This window comes from Labrus bergylta, chromosome 14, assembly GCF_963930695.1.
Source record: "Labrus bergylta chromosome 14, fLabBer1.1, whole genome shotgun sequence".
Taxonomy (NCBI): domain Eukaryota; kingdom Metazoa; phylum Chordata; class Actinopteri; order Labriformes; family Labridae; genus Labrus; species Labrus bergylta.
The window spans coordinates 15,621,650-15,640,413 of record NC_089208.1 but is presented as its reverse complement, the minus strand read 5'-3'; the positions used below and the strand labels follow the sequence as shown (position 1 = coordinate 15,640,413).

General features: G+C 39.8%; 2 protein-coding genes across 5 annotated transcripts in view; both read right to left on the bottom strand.

Annotated features, from left to right (window-relative positions):
* The window catches only part of sh3pxd2b (SH3 and PX domains 2B), a 38,313-nt gene extending 28,306 nt beyond the window's left edge, over nucleotides 1-10,007 (bottom strand). Inside the window, exons 1-2 of one of the 4 annotated variants that reach the window (XM_020638298.3) lie at nucleotides 9,562-10,007; nucleotides 6,807-6,887 (exon numbers count right to left, since the gene is read on the bottom strand). In XM_020638298.3, coding sequence (XP_020493954.2) covers nucleotides 6,807-6,887; nucleotides 9,562-9,633 — 153 coding nt within the window. In that variant the 5' untranslated portion in view covers nucleotides 9,634-10,007. The remainder of the gene's footprint in view (nucleotides 1-6,806; nucleotides 6,888-9,561) is intronic. The other 3 variants (XM_065963336.1, XM_065963337.1, XM_065963338.1) reach the window with 3 other exon arrangements.
* Nucleotides 10,008-11,849: 1,842 nt separating this feature from the next.
* On the bottom strand, nucleotides 11,850-18,542 carry LOC136182421 (leukocyte cell-derived chemotaxin-2-like). The gene is made up of 5 exons (XM_065963113.1): nucleotides 18,470-18,542; nucleotides 15,776-16,075; nucleotides 15,264-15,354; nucleotides 14,819-14,964; nucleotides 11,850-13,046 (listed from the first exon to the last, which is right to left on the bottom strand). The coding sequence occupies exons 1-5, from the start codon at nucleotides 18,516-18,518 to the stop codon at nucleotides 12,880-12,882; spliced, it is 753 nt and encodes a 250-aa protein (XP_065819185.1). The 5' UTR covers nucleotides 18,519-18,542; the 3' UTR covers nucleotides 11,850-12,879.
* Nucleotides 18,543-18,764: the final 222 nt, after the last annotated feature.

Here is an 18,764-nt window from a genome sequence, read left to right as displayed (position 1 = left end):
CATCTGGGAAAAACTGCAGAGCCCACAAATTTCACTCCTCATACACAAAACGGCATCAAAACGTAGGAAACGGTAGTCTTGTGCTGCTTGCGTTTAACCGGTTATCAGAGCAAAAGATTGTACACTTTAACTCTTCACTGAAAGTTCACCCCCTGACGTATTTACTCTAATGTTACATTTCGGAAGAAATTTCAGGAGGACACCAGAAGAGAGAATTTCAGTTGAAATAACCACTTCAAGGGAATCAGCTGAGTCACCCAGCAGCAGTATCACTATGGCAACACAGCTGTTTGAGATGAGCTAATCAGTGCTTGTTGACACACATACACAGAAACACACACACACACACACAGGACAGACATTTTCCCACTTTCTCAGCATTTTTACAATGCTTTTTTTTTATTATTCTCAACTCCTCCATCATCCTGGTTAACTCCTCTATTACCTCCAACCAGCTCTTCATCAGTTTTGCTCAAGCTTTTCGACGGCATTTTCAACATCGTTCATACTTGTATTAGTAACCTTATTCAGATGCAGCATTAGCGGTGAAGTGCCAGCTTGTCAAAATACTTTCAATCATTTCATACTCATATTATCCAACTTTTTAGTCACCAAGTTCAATGCCAGCTGTTCCACAATACTTTCAATATCTTTCATACATTAATTACAATTCAATCTCTTCAGACATTAGCAGTAAAGCTTTCAATGAAGATGTGAGCATAACTATAAAACAGATAATCCATATGTATCATACTAAGCTTTCATAAGTGACAACCATGAAATCTGGCATCTCAGAGTGTTATAGAACAAGATAACATAAATCAAAACTAAGTCTGATATTTGTCTGTTTGTCAAAATGGAATGGACATTCTCTTATGTGCAGAACAACTGTATGTTTGAACAACAATTTTAGGACTTCAAATTGAATATTAAGCTAGATAGAGTGCCACGTAAGTGACTTCTCATTTGCTCTGAATGCAGCCGTAGCTTCCGTTGTAAACAAGACAAAGAAAAGAATGGGGGAGGAAAGGAAAGCCATGAACCCTTGTTATTTACTTAGACCTGAGAAGAGGTGAGTGAGTTCACTTTAGTCTTAAGTCTAGATGTTTCTAAAAGGACACAAAGGAATTTAAAAAAAAGGACCATAAAGAGAACTTTAACCCACTAAAGAGTGAGCTGCTTCGTCACTGACAGAGTACCAACTTAAGAGCGACAGCCGACCAGAGGCACTCTTATACAGTGAGAAGAGAGATAAACAGAAGAGCCAATACCCCACACACTGTAATTGTTCCCATGTGTCTGAGTGTGAGTGCAGACACACCCAGTCTCTGTGTCTACTCTGAACCTTGTATCTACTCTGTAATCAGAGCCACTCAAACAAGAAACGGCATCTGGAGAGAGTAAGGGTGTCTCTTCAAAGTACCAGATACATCACGAACCCAACATCAAAAATTCATGCACGACAGAGAGGAGCACAAGTCAAGCTTCACACGACCTCTGACGTAGGGTGTTGTTAATTATATTGGTCGAGTTTACTGAAGTAAGATTGAAATGGCTGCTGTATTAGAACTATGTGGTGTATAATGACAAAAATATGTTGATTTTTTTGTGCACATTACTGATCAAATATCAAAAACATCTTTCTCACATTTAGCATAATTGTGTCACAAACTAGTGGTGTTCATTCAGCAGTCTCTTATAACATGATATAAACTGGCTTCAATAAGCTAAACTGTTTTAGAATGAATTAATACAGTTTGAACAGTTTAAAAGTTAGCACAGTCTCCTAAATCGGTTTGAAAACTGTTAAAACCTTTCTGTTATTGACTGACTTCATGTAGACCTTGTGAGGATGTAAGAAGGAAAACACAAACCTTCCCATTGTCCAATTACCAGTCTGTTAATATGGCCAATAATGCTCTTACGTTTTGAAACACTGTTATTTCATTTAACAAATCCTTGCTGATTCAGAGACCAACGTAATCTTCCAAGGGGTTTTAATTTGTCTAAGCCATTTCCGCTGTAACCACATTATCAGCCTTTCAAATAAAGGCCCAATAAAGATTTTCTGAGACGCACCAGACTCTCTTGAAAGAGAGTGTAAGAGCGAGAACAATGGCTGCTCTATTTGCAACAAGTCTATCTTTGAGGAACTTATCGTATTTTTTTCTCTCTCTCAGTCCACTAAACCTTCATGTCTGAGCTCATCTTAACTCTTTGCAGACAACCACACAATGGATTGTTGACTTGTTGGTCAACTTATTAAACATTTTGAGAGCAAGACAATTCAAAAGAAAATGTTAATGGTTTAATGCTGCATAGGAAAAAGAGCTTATTATAAACTGTAGTAGCTTGGAATTAAAATGTTGGTTAACCTTGATTGAGGCTAATATTCAGGATAATTTACGGTAAAGAAATCATTTCAAACTTCTCAATAGGCAATCATTTTCAACAACTGAGTGTTTTCCTTATTTTCAGAGACATGGAAGGAGGGAAGCCCATTGTGAGCTGGTGTGGACTCCTGCTCTGCTATATGCTCAACCATGGGATAAGCATGGAACATTAACGGATGAATAGACAGATCACTGTGTAAGGGACATCAATTTATCTTCAGTATTTCATGTTCTGAGTGTTAAACTATAAATAACACTAGCTGCCTATAGTTGGCATACCAAGTGCTGAATTCAGCATTTAGATAACAGTAAACTCATAATTTGCTATTATACTACTTCATTACTCTACCATACTGCCAGAAACTTTCAAAAAAGTATGTTATTAGTATGTTGTTAAGTTGCATGTAATATTGGCCAGAAGGCACACTTCTATCACAAGATCGAAAGCACAGCTGCATAATCTCGCTGACCGTGGTATACTCTCTAGGCTGGATCAGACTTTTTGAAGCTACTTAAAGTGGAGACGTGCATGTGGTGGGAACAGCAAGTGCGTTATTTATTGCGTACTGTCTCTCAAGCAGCCAACCACAACAGGCCATTTTCCCCAAAACATTTCAAAGCTAGTCATTGCACAACCGCGGCAATTCATGACGACCAATCTTAACTGCTAGACTGCTCAACAACAGTGAGCCGTAAGGGAACGTAAACAACAACGCTATGTTAATGTATCATTTCAATTGGATGACTTGTATCAATATCAATTACGTTTTATCCACTTTGATTTACTTGACACCCGTACAATGAATTCATTCGGATCATCATTGTTTCCTTTCACATAGCCAGCTGGCAAAATCCAGAGTTCTGTAACAAGAATTGTGGTATGGTGAGCTAACTTCATTCCATTGCCATATCTGAAGTTAAAACACATTTTGGGTACTTGGATCAGAAACTACATGGATTGCCGAAGGATACATACAGTAGATTTCATCTTGACATGGCCCATGTAACTGCCAAAAAAAAGCACATTAGTGCTATACTGCCCCTCCCCCCGTACTCCCCTCAAAAAACTTCTGTTACTTGATTACTGCAGCTGGAAAATATGTGACAGCTGTGCAACTCTGAATACGCACAAAGAGACTTCTTGGATTTTCCTTTCAGCTTTCGAGCTAAAGTGTGTCCTATATCCAAAGCAGCTGAGAAAGCTGGAAAACTGAGCTTGTGAAGTTCAGTTGACACGTGTGCAGCATGGAAACTTTTTCTGTGTGACATGGAAATAAAATTTCACCACAAGGATGACCCCATGGCAAAAGAAAAAAAAAAAAGATCCCTAGTTCTGTCCGAGAGGGGGGAAAAAACTCCACAGCTTTGATGTTCAAATGCTGTTCGCTCAATCAATTATCTCTGTATTCAACAGCTCGAAAAGGAGCTAAGCACAATAGCATGACGTTTTGTAATGCCATTGAGTCCTCACCACCATGCAGAAAAGAAAAGATGCTAAACTAACTGATGCTACTTACTGGCAGCATCCACTTAGAAACTCTAGTGTGGGTGTTACAGGAAAAAGGTGGGTGAGAAGTAGCAAAAATAACTTTGGTGAGAAGAACATCTGGCACTTAGAATTCTTAGGCAGAGAATGCCCTTAAAATTGCTAGACATTGGCAGAGAGGGAGAACACAGCCTTGCTGCAAAGCGGAATAAGAATCTTGTTGTTAATTCTATCGTCTTTCTGATCATTATTTACCTCCTTTTACGACTTGGTGATTATAAACATACAGTGGACCCCTGCCCAAGGATCTCCATGTACATGTTGACTTGTAAAACACCAACAGATCTGAGATATTACTGGGAAAAAGGCCATGGAGTCAGTAAAATATCTTAATCAATTCTATAACATTCATGGATCCAGTGTAAAGATGCTAAAATGGGAGTGATGCGGTCGTGTGTTCTTTTTCTGGTTAATAGTCTGGATCATTTTTGTAAGCTATAATACTTGGTCCAGATTTGATAAATGACGCGTGACTGGTACATATTACAATGTAGAAGTCAGACTGAGAGAATGAACACTGTCTGTGGTCAACAATAAAACAATAAGCACATGTAGCCTTGGTATACTAAGGCATCCACTGCTGGGGCCAGCTGTGTTGACGGGATGTGGTGAATAACTCTTCCTGTCTGGCTCATGCCAAATTGCGTTACAGCGCCGTTGCTTCTTTGTTCATAAACACTTCTTCTGAATCACCGGACAAGCCATCCGCATCAAACCACAGAGAATGGATGGACCAAAGCAGGAAATTAAGAAATAGTCATGAGAGTAGCAGAATGACTCGACTCTACGTCACTATCCTTGCAGGGCACCTTGGATGACACCTGATGATGTCAGACTGCATTTTGTCATATTCATAGTCTGCAGTGTAAACGGGTGAAAATGATAAAACAACCTTTCTTAAAAATGACGAAAGAAAACTTCAAATTAATCCCAGAAGAACGCTGAAAAACACTTGTAATCCCGTTATCAATGTAAAGCTGATGAGATTTTGAACAATTCAACTTGCCACTTTTCTGTAAGAAATACCACCGCCTCAAGGTGGCTTACACTATCTCAATGCTAACAGTAGATAAGAGAGTGGCATACATCCTCTCCAGCTGGGTTTATCTACATCTCCCTTACCAGTAAGAGCCCACCCACAGGCTTTCGACACAGCAGGAAGCAGCTGAATGGCAGCGGGGAATGCCAACGCTGAAAATATCTCTTATAAGCTTGTGTTACTCAATGCCATTGATCTGGTAATCTAAGTCTTTCAGCCAGTGATGCAAGTAGTGCTTTAATCTGGTAATAAGACAGCAAAGTATGGATAAATTTAGCCTTGCATGATGTTGTCGAAAATGATCAGTGATAGTAGACTGTGCCATCTGTGGATGTTTTAAAGAGTTAGCATATCATTCTAGTAAAAATCAAGTTAGATGACATGCCTTCCAAAGATTCAAAATGTTAACTTTCTGTTGGAAGACTGTGGCACAGTAAGCGTTGATCTCAATGGCAGTGTTTCAAATGAATAGCTGGAAGCAAACATTGTAGGGATTATTTGCACAGGCCAGTTTAATAACACCAGAAATGTTTCTACCACAGAGCAGGAAACAGGTCTAAGGCCGGTTCTAAGCATGAGCAGGGGCAATGCCGCCCCAAATGCTCAGCCACCCCCCTAAAGCTAAATATCCTCCTTTCACCACAAGTTTCAAAAATAAGATGTCTTTCTAATATCTGATTGGTTGGTTTGGCCATATAAAATATGGAGAGAGGTTGTCAGTTTTCTGATCAGTTGAGACTATCACTTAACTGTACACAGCCTATTGTAGCAATGTTAAAATTAAATAAACTACAGGCGTAAGTATACACTTTATGTATTAATAACTTTGGTTTACTTTGGCTTTAGATAAAAACACAAAACAATCCACATTGTAGTTTACAGTCATAAATAACAGTCACATACATTTTTCGTTGGTGACCAACAAACATCTCTTCCCCCCCCCCCAATTTAAAGCAGTCTAGAACCGGGCCTGTCTTACTCAATATGATTTATGTTCATTTCACTTCAAAAATATATGTTCATAGCTATACTTCAATTTTGGCAAAGCCTCAAAATCCAAGAGCTCTTACGATTAAAAAACAATCAAGAATGTGATATAAGCTCATTTACAAGTTACACTGTTAGCAGCAACACTTTAGTCAAATGAATGAAATTAGAGATGTAATAGTTTACACTCTTCTGGTTAACATTACATTTGCAGCCTCAAATAAACCTCCCCGGAGCATTGTGATTCTTTCTTTCACTGCTCATGCTTTGACCATCCTAATCAATTAAAAGGAATTTAATCCAATTAGGGTTGACAGTATGCTCTGCTTAAATCGACTGTGTGCTCATTAAAAGCATTTGCCTTTTCCGGCGTTTCCTGGAGTCCATGCTCTCTGAGCTCAGACGTGGCCAGGGCCCCGTATCCATTACCTTTAAAAAGAGGAAAGGAAACATACTAATGAGAATCCCTCCTTGTGCAACACACACTGCCAGTGTGACGCTCGAGGATGATTCAGACATTTCTGTGGTCATCAGTGCGGCAGTTGAATTCATCACTGTCCTGTATTAACCTCATCGGGACATTTTCCGACTCCTCTCGCTCAATATAATTACCAGTGTCATAAGGGTGGAGCATGGAGAGATTGGCTACAAGCACTAGGCCTACAGATGGACCGTGCTGTGTGGAGTCAGTTCCTGACCTATTCACTAGTGGGGGAAAAGTGAGAACTTGTAACACACCTTGCCTAATAAAACATGCCACCGCCCCCACACAACTACAATATGAAAAGACATTACAGTACCAACAGACACACTAACACACATACTCGCAATGCTCACTCACCTGCAGGTCAAAGAACTTGCTGTAGCGTCTGTAAATGATTTCCGTACTGCCATCGCTCCAGGACACTTTGATAATGTAAACCTGGAAAACAGAAGGGACAATAAGACAACATTTAACAAACACACAAATTGTTTTTAACATCAAATAAAACCAGCAGGCATCGCTCATGACTCATTATGCTATCAAATTTGCAGTGACTCCTATAGAGGGTAGAAAAATGAGAAGACAGACAGTGCTGTTATCAGAAACCATAGCAGCACTCAGTCCCATCATATGTTGACATTAATGTGATAGAGATATCCAGTAATTTCATATTCCAATGCATCTGCATCCTGTGAAGCCTTAAATAGAGCAAGCTGTTTAGAGTGGCTTGACACGATGTGACTATAGAGACATTGTTGTTACCGTTGTTTGCACAAAGTAAAGATGCACTGCTGTTAAGACGTGCAGCTGCACAGTTTCTTCTGTCTTGTTTTAATGACAGTAAACGTTAAATGTCTAAACAAAAGCACCGGGTCCAATGGATGCAGAAAACAGGTCAAGCCCTTTGCTTTCTTCACACAAGAAGAAGATGAGGAGAGAGGCAAGGAGGTGATTGGAAACTCCCCGGTGGCCTGCTGTGTCTGGCTGAATGCTGCTGGCCCGACTCCCAGGCCTTTTCCCCTATTTCTTTCAAGGCACTGGAGTCAGATACAGCCTGCATTGGCCAACTACATGAGCAGTAAACTGGCCAGGAAGCCTTGTCATAAAACAAAACCAAAAAAAAAAACCCAGCAAATATTCCAAAATTTGAGTGTGGGTCGTATATACATTGACATGAGAAAACAAGCCAAGGTATTCTTTTTTGTGGCAAACACAACTATTTATGATGAGTATTTTAGCCTTAGGTTGAGTCATTAAAGAAAATGAAGACAAATAGGCTTCATAAACAACAAGTACCACGCCTGCAATGGCGAATGAGGCTAAAAGAAATAGCTCTGAGGAATACAAAGACATTACTTTAAAAGCTTTTCCAGCCAATAAAACACTGCCACTGGCAACAAGAAGCTCTTGTATATTTAGTTTTTTTTTTTTTTTTACTATAGATTAGAGTTTTAAGATGAATTTTGTAGACCGCAGTGTCAGGGTTTTGGAACGTATACGGCATCAGGCCTGAATGTGAAGAGTTAGTAGCAGAGGCCCAAAACAACACAGGCTACACAAACGGACAGATGGAGAAGACACAGGACCTCGAGGACTCTGTGTCCTTGACCGTTAACACCCACAGTCGTGCATGGTCTGTTGGTCCCTTAACCCTAGGCATCATTTTCACACACAGAAGGGTGCATCCAATATATGCACGAGTACACACACGCCATGTACACGGAACTAACACGAACACCTGCTAAGGCATTGGCATTTGCTCGTACTGTTGGTCTCTCTAGTCTAGCTCGTATGATGTCATCTGTGTGACTTTAGACTGACTATGAGCACTTTTGCAGAGAAATTCACCCACGTGTATTGTCCCACACTATTTTACTTTCAGACAAGAATGATGAACGCTCCATCGTACTGTGAATTGCAGAGAAGCAGACAATGGGTTTTTTGTCTTCCTGGCATTTATGTCTCCCACACAAGATGTGCAGTGCAAGTAGGAAATAACAGTTAAAAGGGTGGAGGGGGGGGGGGGGGGGTCTACACTGAAATGTGTTTCTTTCCCCAGACACACTGATGCGATTGGAAAAGAACCGCTTAAGTGGCACAGACTGTGTGGCTACAGATAGATCCCGTTAATGAGATAACCACATCCTTATCAGCTGACATCGCTCAAAGATATCAGGATGTCATCACTTGATGTGTCCTCCAGCAACTCAACACTGGAGAAAAAGAGATATTGGGCATACATGGTGGCTGGTTACCAAAAACATTAGCAATTTTTCTTCATAAAAAAGAACTGTCATTCTGTCACGCTGATTAACCTCAGCCATAAAACCATAAATGTAGGCCCTCCACTTGTTCAAACGTTGCCCTGTGTACAATATGATGACCTCACTTATTACTTCCTGGTTGCCTATTTTGGAGTTTTCCTGCCAGTAAATTTGCGACTTCAGGCATAACAAAGCTATGGAGCTCAAGTTGGCTGGTATTAGGCCCACTATGTGTTTACATGTAGGCTATAGTCTAAAAATGTGATAGGCTACTGAATTGCTAATAGTCACTTAAAGGTGTGTGTGTGTGTGTGTGTGTGTGTGTGTGTGTGTGTGTGTGTGTGAGTGTGTGAGAGAGGGGGGGGGGGTGTCACGTGAGACAACCATATGAGCGCTCCTTCAGGTACCCAAAACAACAATAGGCTATACTGTAACTCCACCTGAGAAGAAGCCTACAAGACAAAAGTTTGTTGTTAAATCTTTGACTCACACAAAAAGCTATAGGCCATGGCACTACTTAAACCCAAGAGTAGCCTCACTCTTTGAGGCAGCCAAACTAAAGTTTTAATGTATTATCTTAAGTGTATGTATTGGTTGTTAACATGTAACAAATCAGTTTACGAATTGGTTGTCGTGCTCATAGCCTCCACAACAAAAAAAACCGTGACCCGGCGTCAGGAGTCAGAGTTGTCTAACTGTCCTTTTTCGGCTGACTTGTAACTTGACACTCTCTTTGTTATTACTTTCCCCGACAGGAAAAGGGAGACAAACTGCAACATAACCTCGATCTGTTGCTCGCTTTCTAAAGCAGCAACGCGTTGCTCTTGTGATCATTAAACGACACTTACGTAGTGTTTGTTCGGATTTCTCCTCTTCTGGACATCTTGCACTGTTACTTCTTGCACGGTACGCCGCGGCATGATGTCCTCGTATTTGCGCCTCCGTTGAAATAGAAAAAAAAAAAAAAAACAGAATCCCCGGTTGGGTTTAACGAGCTCTCAAACCCGGTTGAGAAAGTTTGCACGGCGACGCTTCTTTTGTCATCCGTTCCTGTTCGTGACCCCTGAATTGCAACAACTGCTATTTCTCCGGAAAGCTGTCTACGTCAAATGTCCTGTACAACAGTCAGTTTGCTCAGAAGGCAGAAGTTAGTAGTCGGTCGGGTTCTTCGTTTTTTTTTTCCCCTTTTCCTTGCCCTGTCCCGCTGACTGCTCCGACCAAACTCCCAGCCTATCCCGGCTCGCCCACTCCCATCAGAGCGACTGGGACGTTTCATTATTCTCCCTGGACCAACCCTCCAGCGTCACAGCAAACCACACGGGCTGCTGGATCACTCGCCACGGCGCAAAACATAAACTAAAGAGCTGGAACTGTGTAAACCCGAACATTTGACCAACATTTATCAAACACCTTTGATATGTGGGCTTTTATTTAAAAAAAAAAAAACATTTTTGGCTGGACTGGAAGGTCTGTGGACCCCCAAGAAGATTAGATGTGCTCTACTACAGTTAACGGGGATCCTAACAGATAAACAAACAAATGAAGTAGGCTCTATGTTGTAGCCTATTAGAAAGTCTAGCTTTCTTTGAGGCAGCAAAGAAAGCACTAAAGTAGATCATATAGCCTACAGGCAAGCTATCTATTTATAGGCTACCTTTTTTTACTTACTAAACTTCTATTCCAACTTCAGTCTTACTTTCCAGTGATGTTGTAGAGTGAATCCAAGGGTATTGTGACCGATTTTAAATGTATCCTTTATATCAGGTTTCTTACAATGAATAAAAAAAAATATTCGGACGCATGAAACATTTCTATAGATCTAACACTGAAAATGTTACTCATCCATCTCAGGAGAAAGAAAGCTTTTTATAACATATTCCAGGAAAGAATGGCTCACATTTTAGTGACAGCTAGTTCTAAACAGTTTGGTTTTTTTTTCCCGGTAAAATTTGAGTAATAGGGACAGCACATAAGAAGATGTCATGTTTTCATAAATGTGTGTTTACTTAGTTTAAATAGTGCTAGAAGGTGTCAATACAGACTGTAGGCTTATTTGTCTATCATTTTAAAACTCAATTTCTTTTTTTAATCATATAAATTGAACAAATCTTATTACAATCCTTTTAAGAAACTCTGGCTATTGCTGAAGAAAATCCCTGGCATAAATCTTATCGTAACACTGGTTGGTTCTGTCAAGAATGTGTGGGTGAGCTTAGGTTAAAGTGCACTTTTCCACTTGTTGTGGGCTGCACCCTGTTTTGCTGTGTGTGGCTGCGCCCTCTGCTGGCCAATGTGAGGATGTCTCGAAAGAAATCAAACTTTCATGATGACTAACTGTTTAAAAAAGTAGTTGTAATGTTCACTTCACATAGTTTTTGAAACTTGGTTCAGGAACATAGAACACACCTCAAACATCACCCATTTCCATTTCATATACGTATTTAAGCACGCCTTAAACACTCCTACTCCTCTGATGCTGATTTCACCCCCCCCCCCCCCCCAAAAAAAAAAAACAACCTCTCTGTGTTTCTTCACTTCTCTCTTTGTCTAAATACAGGAACCACGGGGTCCCAACAGACAGCAATGAAGAGATGGCTCCCCCGACCAGAGTCTCCACCCCTCTAGTTTCCTCACATTGTATCTACATGGGCTGACACAAGTCTGTTCACTCTCATCCTACATCGCTTAACCTTTACCTCCATCCATTCATCTCTCGATCCTCACCTTCATCCCTCAACTCTAACCCCCCCTCCCTCCATCCCTAGACCCTTACCTTCTTCATCCCTTCATCTCGATCATGTATCCAACCTCATTCTTCCCATCCAACCTCGCACATCAGTCACATTACAATAAACTTTCTTGGTGCGGTCTTTGTTAGTGAAGCTGCATTTTAACCAAAACCTACCACATATGTTCTGTTAAAAGTTTAGTCAAAGAGTATGTCTCTACTGTGGGTAGCGTATTAACTGTTCCTAATAAATGGAATTGGGGTGAAAATGAGCAACAGTTGAGCTTGACTCACTAAAATATCACCTGATGTCTCCACATGTGTACGTCTCTCTAGTCATGAGATGGTTCAACTAGAAATTTACACATTTTCATTCAGAGAAATTATTTTCCAAGTATAATGCTGTCATTGTTTTTTATTAATAAAACATATTTACCTTGATATTTCCTTGTGAGTGTTTTGATTTATTGTATTTATTAGTAGCTAGTTGTCTTTAATTATATTATAAAGACTTAAAAAAAAATGTAAAATTGATGGATGAAAGAGAAAATGTCTAAGGATGAAGTCTAAGGTTTGACATGTCATTTTGTTGAACGACAGCTCCATCTCTTGGCGTAAGGTACTCATTGCAGTTACACTGTAAATGTGGCAGTTTTCCCCCTCTGACAAGGCACAACCCTTGTGGAATTGCAGTTGATTCATTTAAAATGACAACTGCATTATGGAGAAAATGTCAGGAGTCAGAACTGTCTTGGCAAGTTACACTTCAGAATGAAATGGAGAAAATTGAAGAATATTTTTTGTGACAATATTTGACTTATCTATCTCAAAATCTATCTGGGGTATGGGAAATGAAAACCACTTTGGCAAAAAAAAAATGAAAGTCAAGAATGTATTGCATCATTCAGATATAAAGATATTGTGTGAAAAGGGGTTGAGGAATCAATCAGTTTTGGTTAAAAGAAAGAGGAATACAAAAAAGCATGATAGTCATGAATGACAGTTTCACTGAGACAAATATCGATTTTCTGGTTACTAAGAAAAGAGCATGACATAAACCAGAAAAATGTGTTACAAAAATATACAAAAGGTTAAAAAAGGATCGTCAGGCAACCCCGAGTATGTAAGAACTACTGAAACTGATTTATAATCTGAGACATTTGTATTAGAATGATTGCTTAGGAAGACCAAATCTTTGTACAGCTTATGCAATAGAGGATGACAAATTAAGACTGTTGAATCATTGCCTATATTATTGGATCTAAATACTTCAGTGTCAAAGTTATTAAGTAAATTGTGCTCATAGTCAGGTCAGAGAAAAGGTTAGAACTAATAAAAGGCTTTTAAGATTTGAGCGGGTCAGAGTTTGTTGTATGACACATGACAGAGGCTTTATTAAAGGCGAATGTCAAAGTGAGGGAGGTTGTATATGAGAGACTTAGATGAAAGGTGAAGGGTCAGTGCCATCACACATTTGCAGCTCCAGGTGCGAAGTGATTCCAGAGAAGCGTTCCTGAAGCGGCAGCAGATAACCCAAGGCTTCTCCTTGAACCACAGGGCCGATGTAACGGTAAGGACGGATGTTGAAGATGTTCACACAGTACACTGAATGAGACAGATACAAAACGTAAAGATTAGAAACAAGTAAGTCTTCTTATCTCATGATCGGACTTGTGGAATTGTTTTTCTTTAATGCTACCTTTTTCGGTCAAAAGTTTAAGGACTCCATGACAGTTTTCTTGTAGAGTAAATGGAGCTGAGTGTAGGTGAAAACATAATTTTGAAGACAGGTTATTGTCATGTCTTTCATTGGTTAAATTTGTTATAAAGCTGAATCAAGTATTACTTAAGCCAATGACAGTCACAGGAAGTGATGGTTGCAGTTGTGTTTCAGGACCCCTCAGATTGGAGTGGTTTGTAACTCACATGATGTGTAAAATATGAATCATTGGCTCAAAACAATCAATGCATTTGTTTAAAAAAAAACGAAGAGTTTTCAAGGACTTTTGCATTCCCCTTACCTCGGGCAACTGCTCCTAAATGCTATACGTCTCTCTTAATGCACTTTATAGGCTTACAAGTTGTACTAATGTATAGCAGATCCATGTCTGGGCCCTGCAACAAATAGACCCTTGAATGTGGAGACAGCAGACTACCATAGCTCATTTATAATCCCTAATGGATGAACATAGGCCATTATCCTTTCCTCACTCTGCAGAAAAATAGCAAGCAAGCAGCCAACTTAGAAACAAACAACCTAAAAGTAGGCTAGACTACAGCTCAACACCTTCATTAAACCCAGCTTCTAATGATGAGTCTCTCAGCATTAATGTGGGTATCATGGCGAGGTAATGTGTCTCTGTGATGTCTAATCATGTCTGTGCTTTACCCTGAGATGAAAGGAGCGGACAGTACATGTGTTCTGCTGATAATAAAGTTCAATTAGGGGTAGAGCCAGAATGAGGACTAATGATGTTTACTCATCACTAGTCTGGTGCCTTTTTAACTCTCAAAGTCACGCTCACTCGTGCAATCATGTATGCGGACACAGATACACTGTGCACTACAAAAGCATGTGAGCGCTCTTCTGCCAGGCTCCACAAATAGAAAATGCTGCTGTGATGCTTTTGTTCTGTAGTAATAGGCTTTTGTGAGGGTCATTACCAGCCTTTGATGGGGTTTCACATGCAGCTGGGTGATGATGTTAGAGGTGAAAAGGAGTTCAATTGAGTCCTAGCCCCTCTCTCTATACATTTTCTAATCCCACTTAATCACTCCTTCTTTTTATCCCTACAGTACCTAACGCCTACACCATAGTAACCCAACATCGCCTATACCCTAACGATGGCTCCATACAAGACAGGAAATTACTTACAAAGGTTACTTTACAAGATTAGCACTGTTTTGCACAAATATTTAAACAGACATTTATAGATCTTAAACAATGATTTCCACTCCCAGCGGTACTCCACTGAGTAGTCATTTAATGGCACCTGTAGATCAAAATGTGTGGTTCACGCAATGTCATAACAACTGTGAAATTGATTTTTATGCAATTTGTCTCAGATATTAATTTGCTTTGTGGTCTTTGCCTCTCTGCCAAAACTCTAACTTTTAATTAAGCGCTGTCATGGTTTTTTCAGACAGTTTGTTTTTTTCTTAGTCTTTAAGATTTATTATGCAGTCATTATTAAGTCAATTTACTGAGTAATTTATTGGACAGTTGCACTCAAAAGCTTTGATTTCGATATTTGAAATATATCTACTTTTTGATGGAAGGATCCTTTTCATTTCAAAATGTGATTAATAAGTGTATGAAGATTCATTCTCTGCTGCACGGTATCTCTGTATCTGTACTTACATCGCCCTCTCCTTACCATCATTCAGAAGTCTGACCCCATTGAACGCATTCCCAGCAGGGTCTCTCCGACTCACTGGACCTGCCAGAGAGCCTGAGAATGGAGTGTTGACAATACCATAGTCATCACACACAAGGTCCACAGCTTTATGGAGCTTGTTACCTCTGTAGGAACGCCAATGGAGGAAAAGAAAACATAATTACACAGCTATATCTTTAGAGAAATGTTCTACAGTCTGCTTTACTAAAGTTAAAGACTTGATCCCTTTTTATCTTTGAAGTGGAGATTTCTCTATGTCATTCATAAACACAGTCAGACATGTCAGGAGCCACTTAGTGAACAGCTTAAGAGAATAATGCAGCACCAGAAACACTATATCAACTCATTTGCACCCATAAGCCATTTATGTGTCAGCATGAGTTATATTCTGCTAAAGCATAAAAATCGCAATAAAAGGATTCACCTTCTCGAGATAAAAGTTCCACAGCCGTGCACATCGCATGCCCTCACTCTGTTCTTGTGGTGCCCTGCACAAAAGACAGTCCAGGCTCCAACTAGAGGAAAATAAGTAGGTATTTTAACTGCTTTTCTTCCCATAATACATCATATTTAAAGGCTGCTGCTGTGCATATCAAATAATGAAATATATTTTTACATCCACTGCGCCAGAGTCACATTTGTTCATTCATATGGATATAAAGCAAGGCCAATTACAGCAGAACGACTATTCAAATGTGACGCACTAAGGTTTTTTCAGTGGTGTGACAGATTATGATACAACTTACATCCACATTGACACATTTTTATGACTCAGGCAGGAACAAGCCTTGTAAATCCCTAATAAATCTGTACTTGGCAGAGAACAGGAAAGTGCGTTTCTATCTGAAGAAGTCTGTGTGCTGGATGTTTCCATACATGATTTTGCCTTTGTAATATTTTTGTTTGTGTAATTTATGTGTAACTGCGTCATTATACCACGTGCACAACACTGCCGCTTTTTGGCCCCTGAACACTTGTCTTCCAGGTACCGGCCCTGGCAGATGTATCTGTGTGGCTGGCAGGTGCCTCCCAGTCTGGTGCAGCTGATGTCACTTCTCGGTCCCATGGAAACTCTCTGATGTCCTGACTTCTTTGCCTTCTTCCTCTGAGTTGCTGGCTTAGGTCTCCTGACATCTGGTTCTGTGTAATTTCTCATCACCTTGATGTGACTGTCAGGGCTTTGCAGTTTTTCACCTTTACTCACTTCGTGTTCGGTAGCACAGCTCGACAGGATGTCTTCAGGAGAGATGAACACATAGGGAGGGACACAAGGAGTTAAAAATGAGAATGTCGTTGAAAGAAAACCTTCCATGTAGGGACAGGATTTGGTCAAACTTTTCTGGGATAGAAGGTTGGGACTATATCACTCCTTATTAGGTAAAAAAGTTTAAATTTCTAATATTTGTTCATTTTACAGATATGTAGAGAAACTTCCAATTTGAACTCAGTTGTGAAACTTATGTGCTGATAATTTAGAGAGTTGTTGAATTAACTACCATCGCTGATTTAATTGTGTCAGACATCAAATACACGTCAAAATAATACAACTTAGTGTGACCAGAAATTGCAGCCTCCAAAATAAATGAATACTGATGCATGTCATTTAAATGTGTATCACAGGACTGTTGTATTGAATTCAAAAGTCCTAAAAAGCTAATCCTCAATCATCAATCATTTGAGATGCCCCTAAAATAATGTGACATTATGAAGACAGCTACAAAAAAGTTTTCAAGACATTTATATCTGACTCTGGCTTATAGAAAATCTTAGCTGTGTTCTTGTGTGTTGTGTTTTGTCGGATGTTATTAACAATAACACATCTTTAAACACAAGAAAGTGTTATTAATGTTTGTTGAGGACACATTTGTGAGTTCCTTGACTACAGAAAGAGTCATGGTTCAGTTATTCATAGTGTTTTTTTCAGTCTGACAGAATACTAATTATCTTGGCCAGACATGCATCTTTGATCTTCGTTAACTCCATTAACCTCACAGGCGCAGAGAAAACTTCAATCATGTGCTGCAGTGGCACAAGTACACACGCTGGTCTCAGTGACTGAAAGAAGCTGCTTATCACTGGAAGGCCTTATAGGCAGTATAGCTGGCTGTGGCATGGAAGAGCAATTTTCCTCAGTATGTGATCTTAAATTAGAAATGGAAAAACTTTTGTGACAAAAACTGCTAGCGTGCCTGCTGCCTGTGTTGTGCAGGCTTGGAGTAACTGGTGTTTTGTGATTGGTTGTAAGAGCTGACCACGGTGACTGTTACATTATAGGGCTTCTGCTGAGATGTTCTATTTGGTTGTTCATATATATATGGGTTTTTTTTGTTCGGATTTGGATGGTTAGGAATTCGACGTGAATCAGAATTTGGCTAAAGGGTTGCAAGGTTATAGCCAGGGTGCTTCAAACCTTCAAGGACAACCTTTAGCCTCCTGACAATTAGCTTCAATGCACCCACCTGTCAGTCAAATCATCCAAGCCCTTAATATTACTTTTTTAAAGTTTAATTTTATACTCGGCAGTTGTTACCTGGGTGAAACACAATACTGCTTAATCTTATAATTAAGGGCTGGTTTTCTACACACAGGGGTTGCTGCCCTAAAACCGATACTGGTACTTGGTAAAAATCCCCAAAACACATCTAATATGTAATAGCCAGAACAGGCCCTCTCTCTTCAGCACCTGTCAGAACTGTTGGTGCATGTTTCTTTAAACAAAATTGTTCTTTTAATTAAGGCAGCAGAGTTTTATCCTTTAGTTTCTATCTAAATATAATGAAACACGAAAGAAGTATTCATGAGTACTAAGGGACAAGGTGTGAAAATATAACCTCTTGCTCGGTTGAAGAGAGCATATGGCAGTTGCTGGGGTAATAAAGCGGTTTTAATACCTTGACTTTAAATGCATTGTATTCCCCCTGTGGGTGTGATACTACCAAACACAAATGAGAACTTTAGTAGTAATAAAAAGAGGGACATTTAGAACAACAAGAAACTCTGCCATGATTGCAAACAGAAGCTGATATAATTCTTGATTTTGATTGGCTATGACCTGGTATTAAGTCCACCTGACATACAGTTTCAGGGTACCTCTCATGCAACTGAATTGTGAGATATGTATCCACTGTATGCTGCCATTTCATCCCTGCAACAAGATGGCGCTCTCATCTCCATGTGTCTCAACAGTCCCTCAGAGACTGCCTTAAGCTTTCACAGTGAGACGCAATTATGAAATGTTGCATTAGGCATTCAATCATGCTTTAAATGTCTCATCCACTTGCACTAACACACAGTCATTCCAGCACAAGACCCGAACCCCCCCCCCCCCTGTTTGCAGGAGTTTACAGTCCTTTAATAGGGCTCAGTTCATGCTAATCTCCCAGGGCAGGCAGATATTTCTACACCATTTATTGTTTCTATAATAGCAACCTTATTAGTGAACACTGGAAGGGCAAATAACCGTGAGTGTGCTGTTTCATGATTATTGTATGGGGGTTGTGTGTAGAAATGTTGTGCATGCATTGATGTGTTTGTGCCAGTGTTATTACTGTAAATATATAAAATAAATACTACAGGCAACCTGCAATGATGCAGTTAAGGTTTACATTTTGCATGCAGTTGGCTACTTACAGCAGACCAGCAGAGCTGCAGTGACACAGACCCTCAAAGGAGTTCTCATCTTCAATGAATCAGGTCAGAATTACCTGCAGAATGACAAAAGAAAATAGAAAACAGTAGAAAAACAGTGTGTTGTTCTTCTTTTCTCTAGTCCCTCAATTAAACAACTTTTATACGAGAAGGGATGAGCCGGCCAGCCAAGATAGGACGCGGAAAACTCGGAAAGCATCACAGACTGTGGTGCTCGTGGGACTCGGGTGTTACACCCATTGTAGACAGTCATGACTCACAGAGTTGTTTTCAGAGG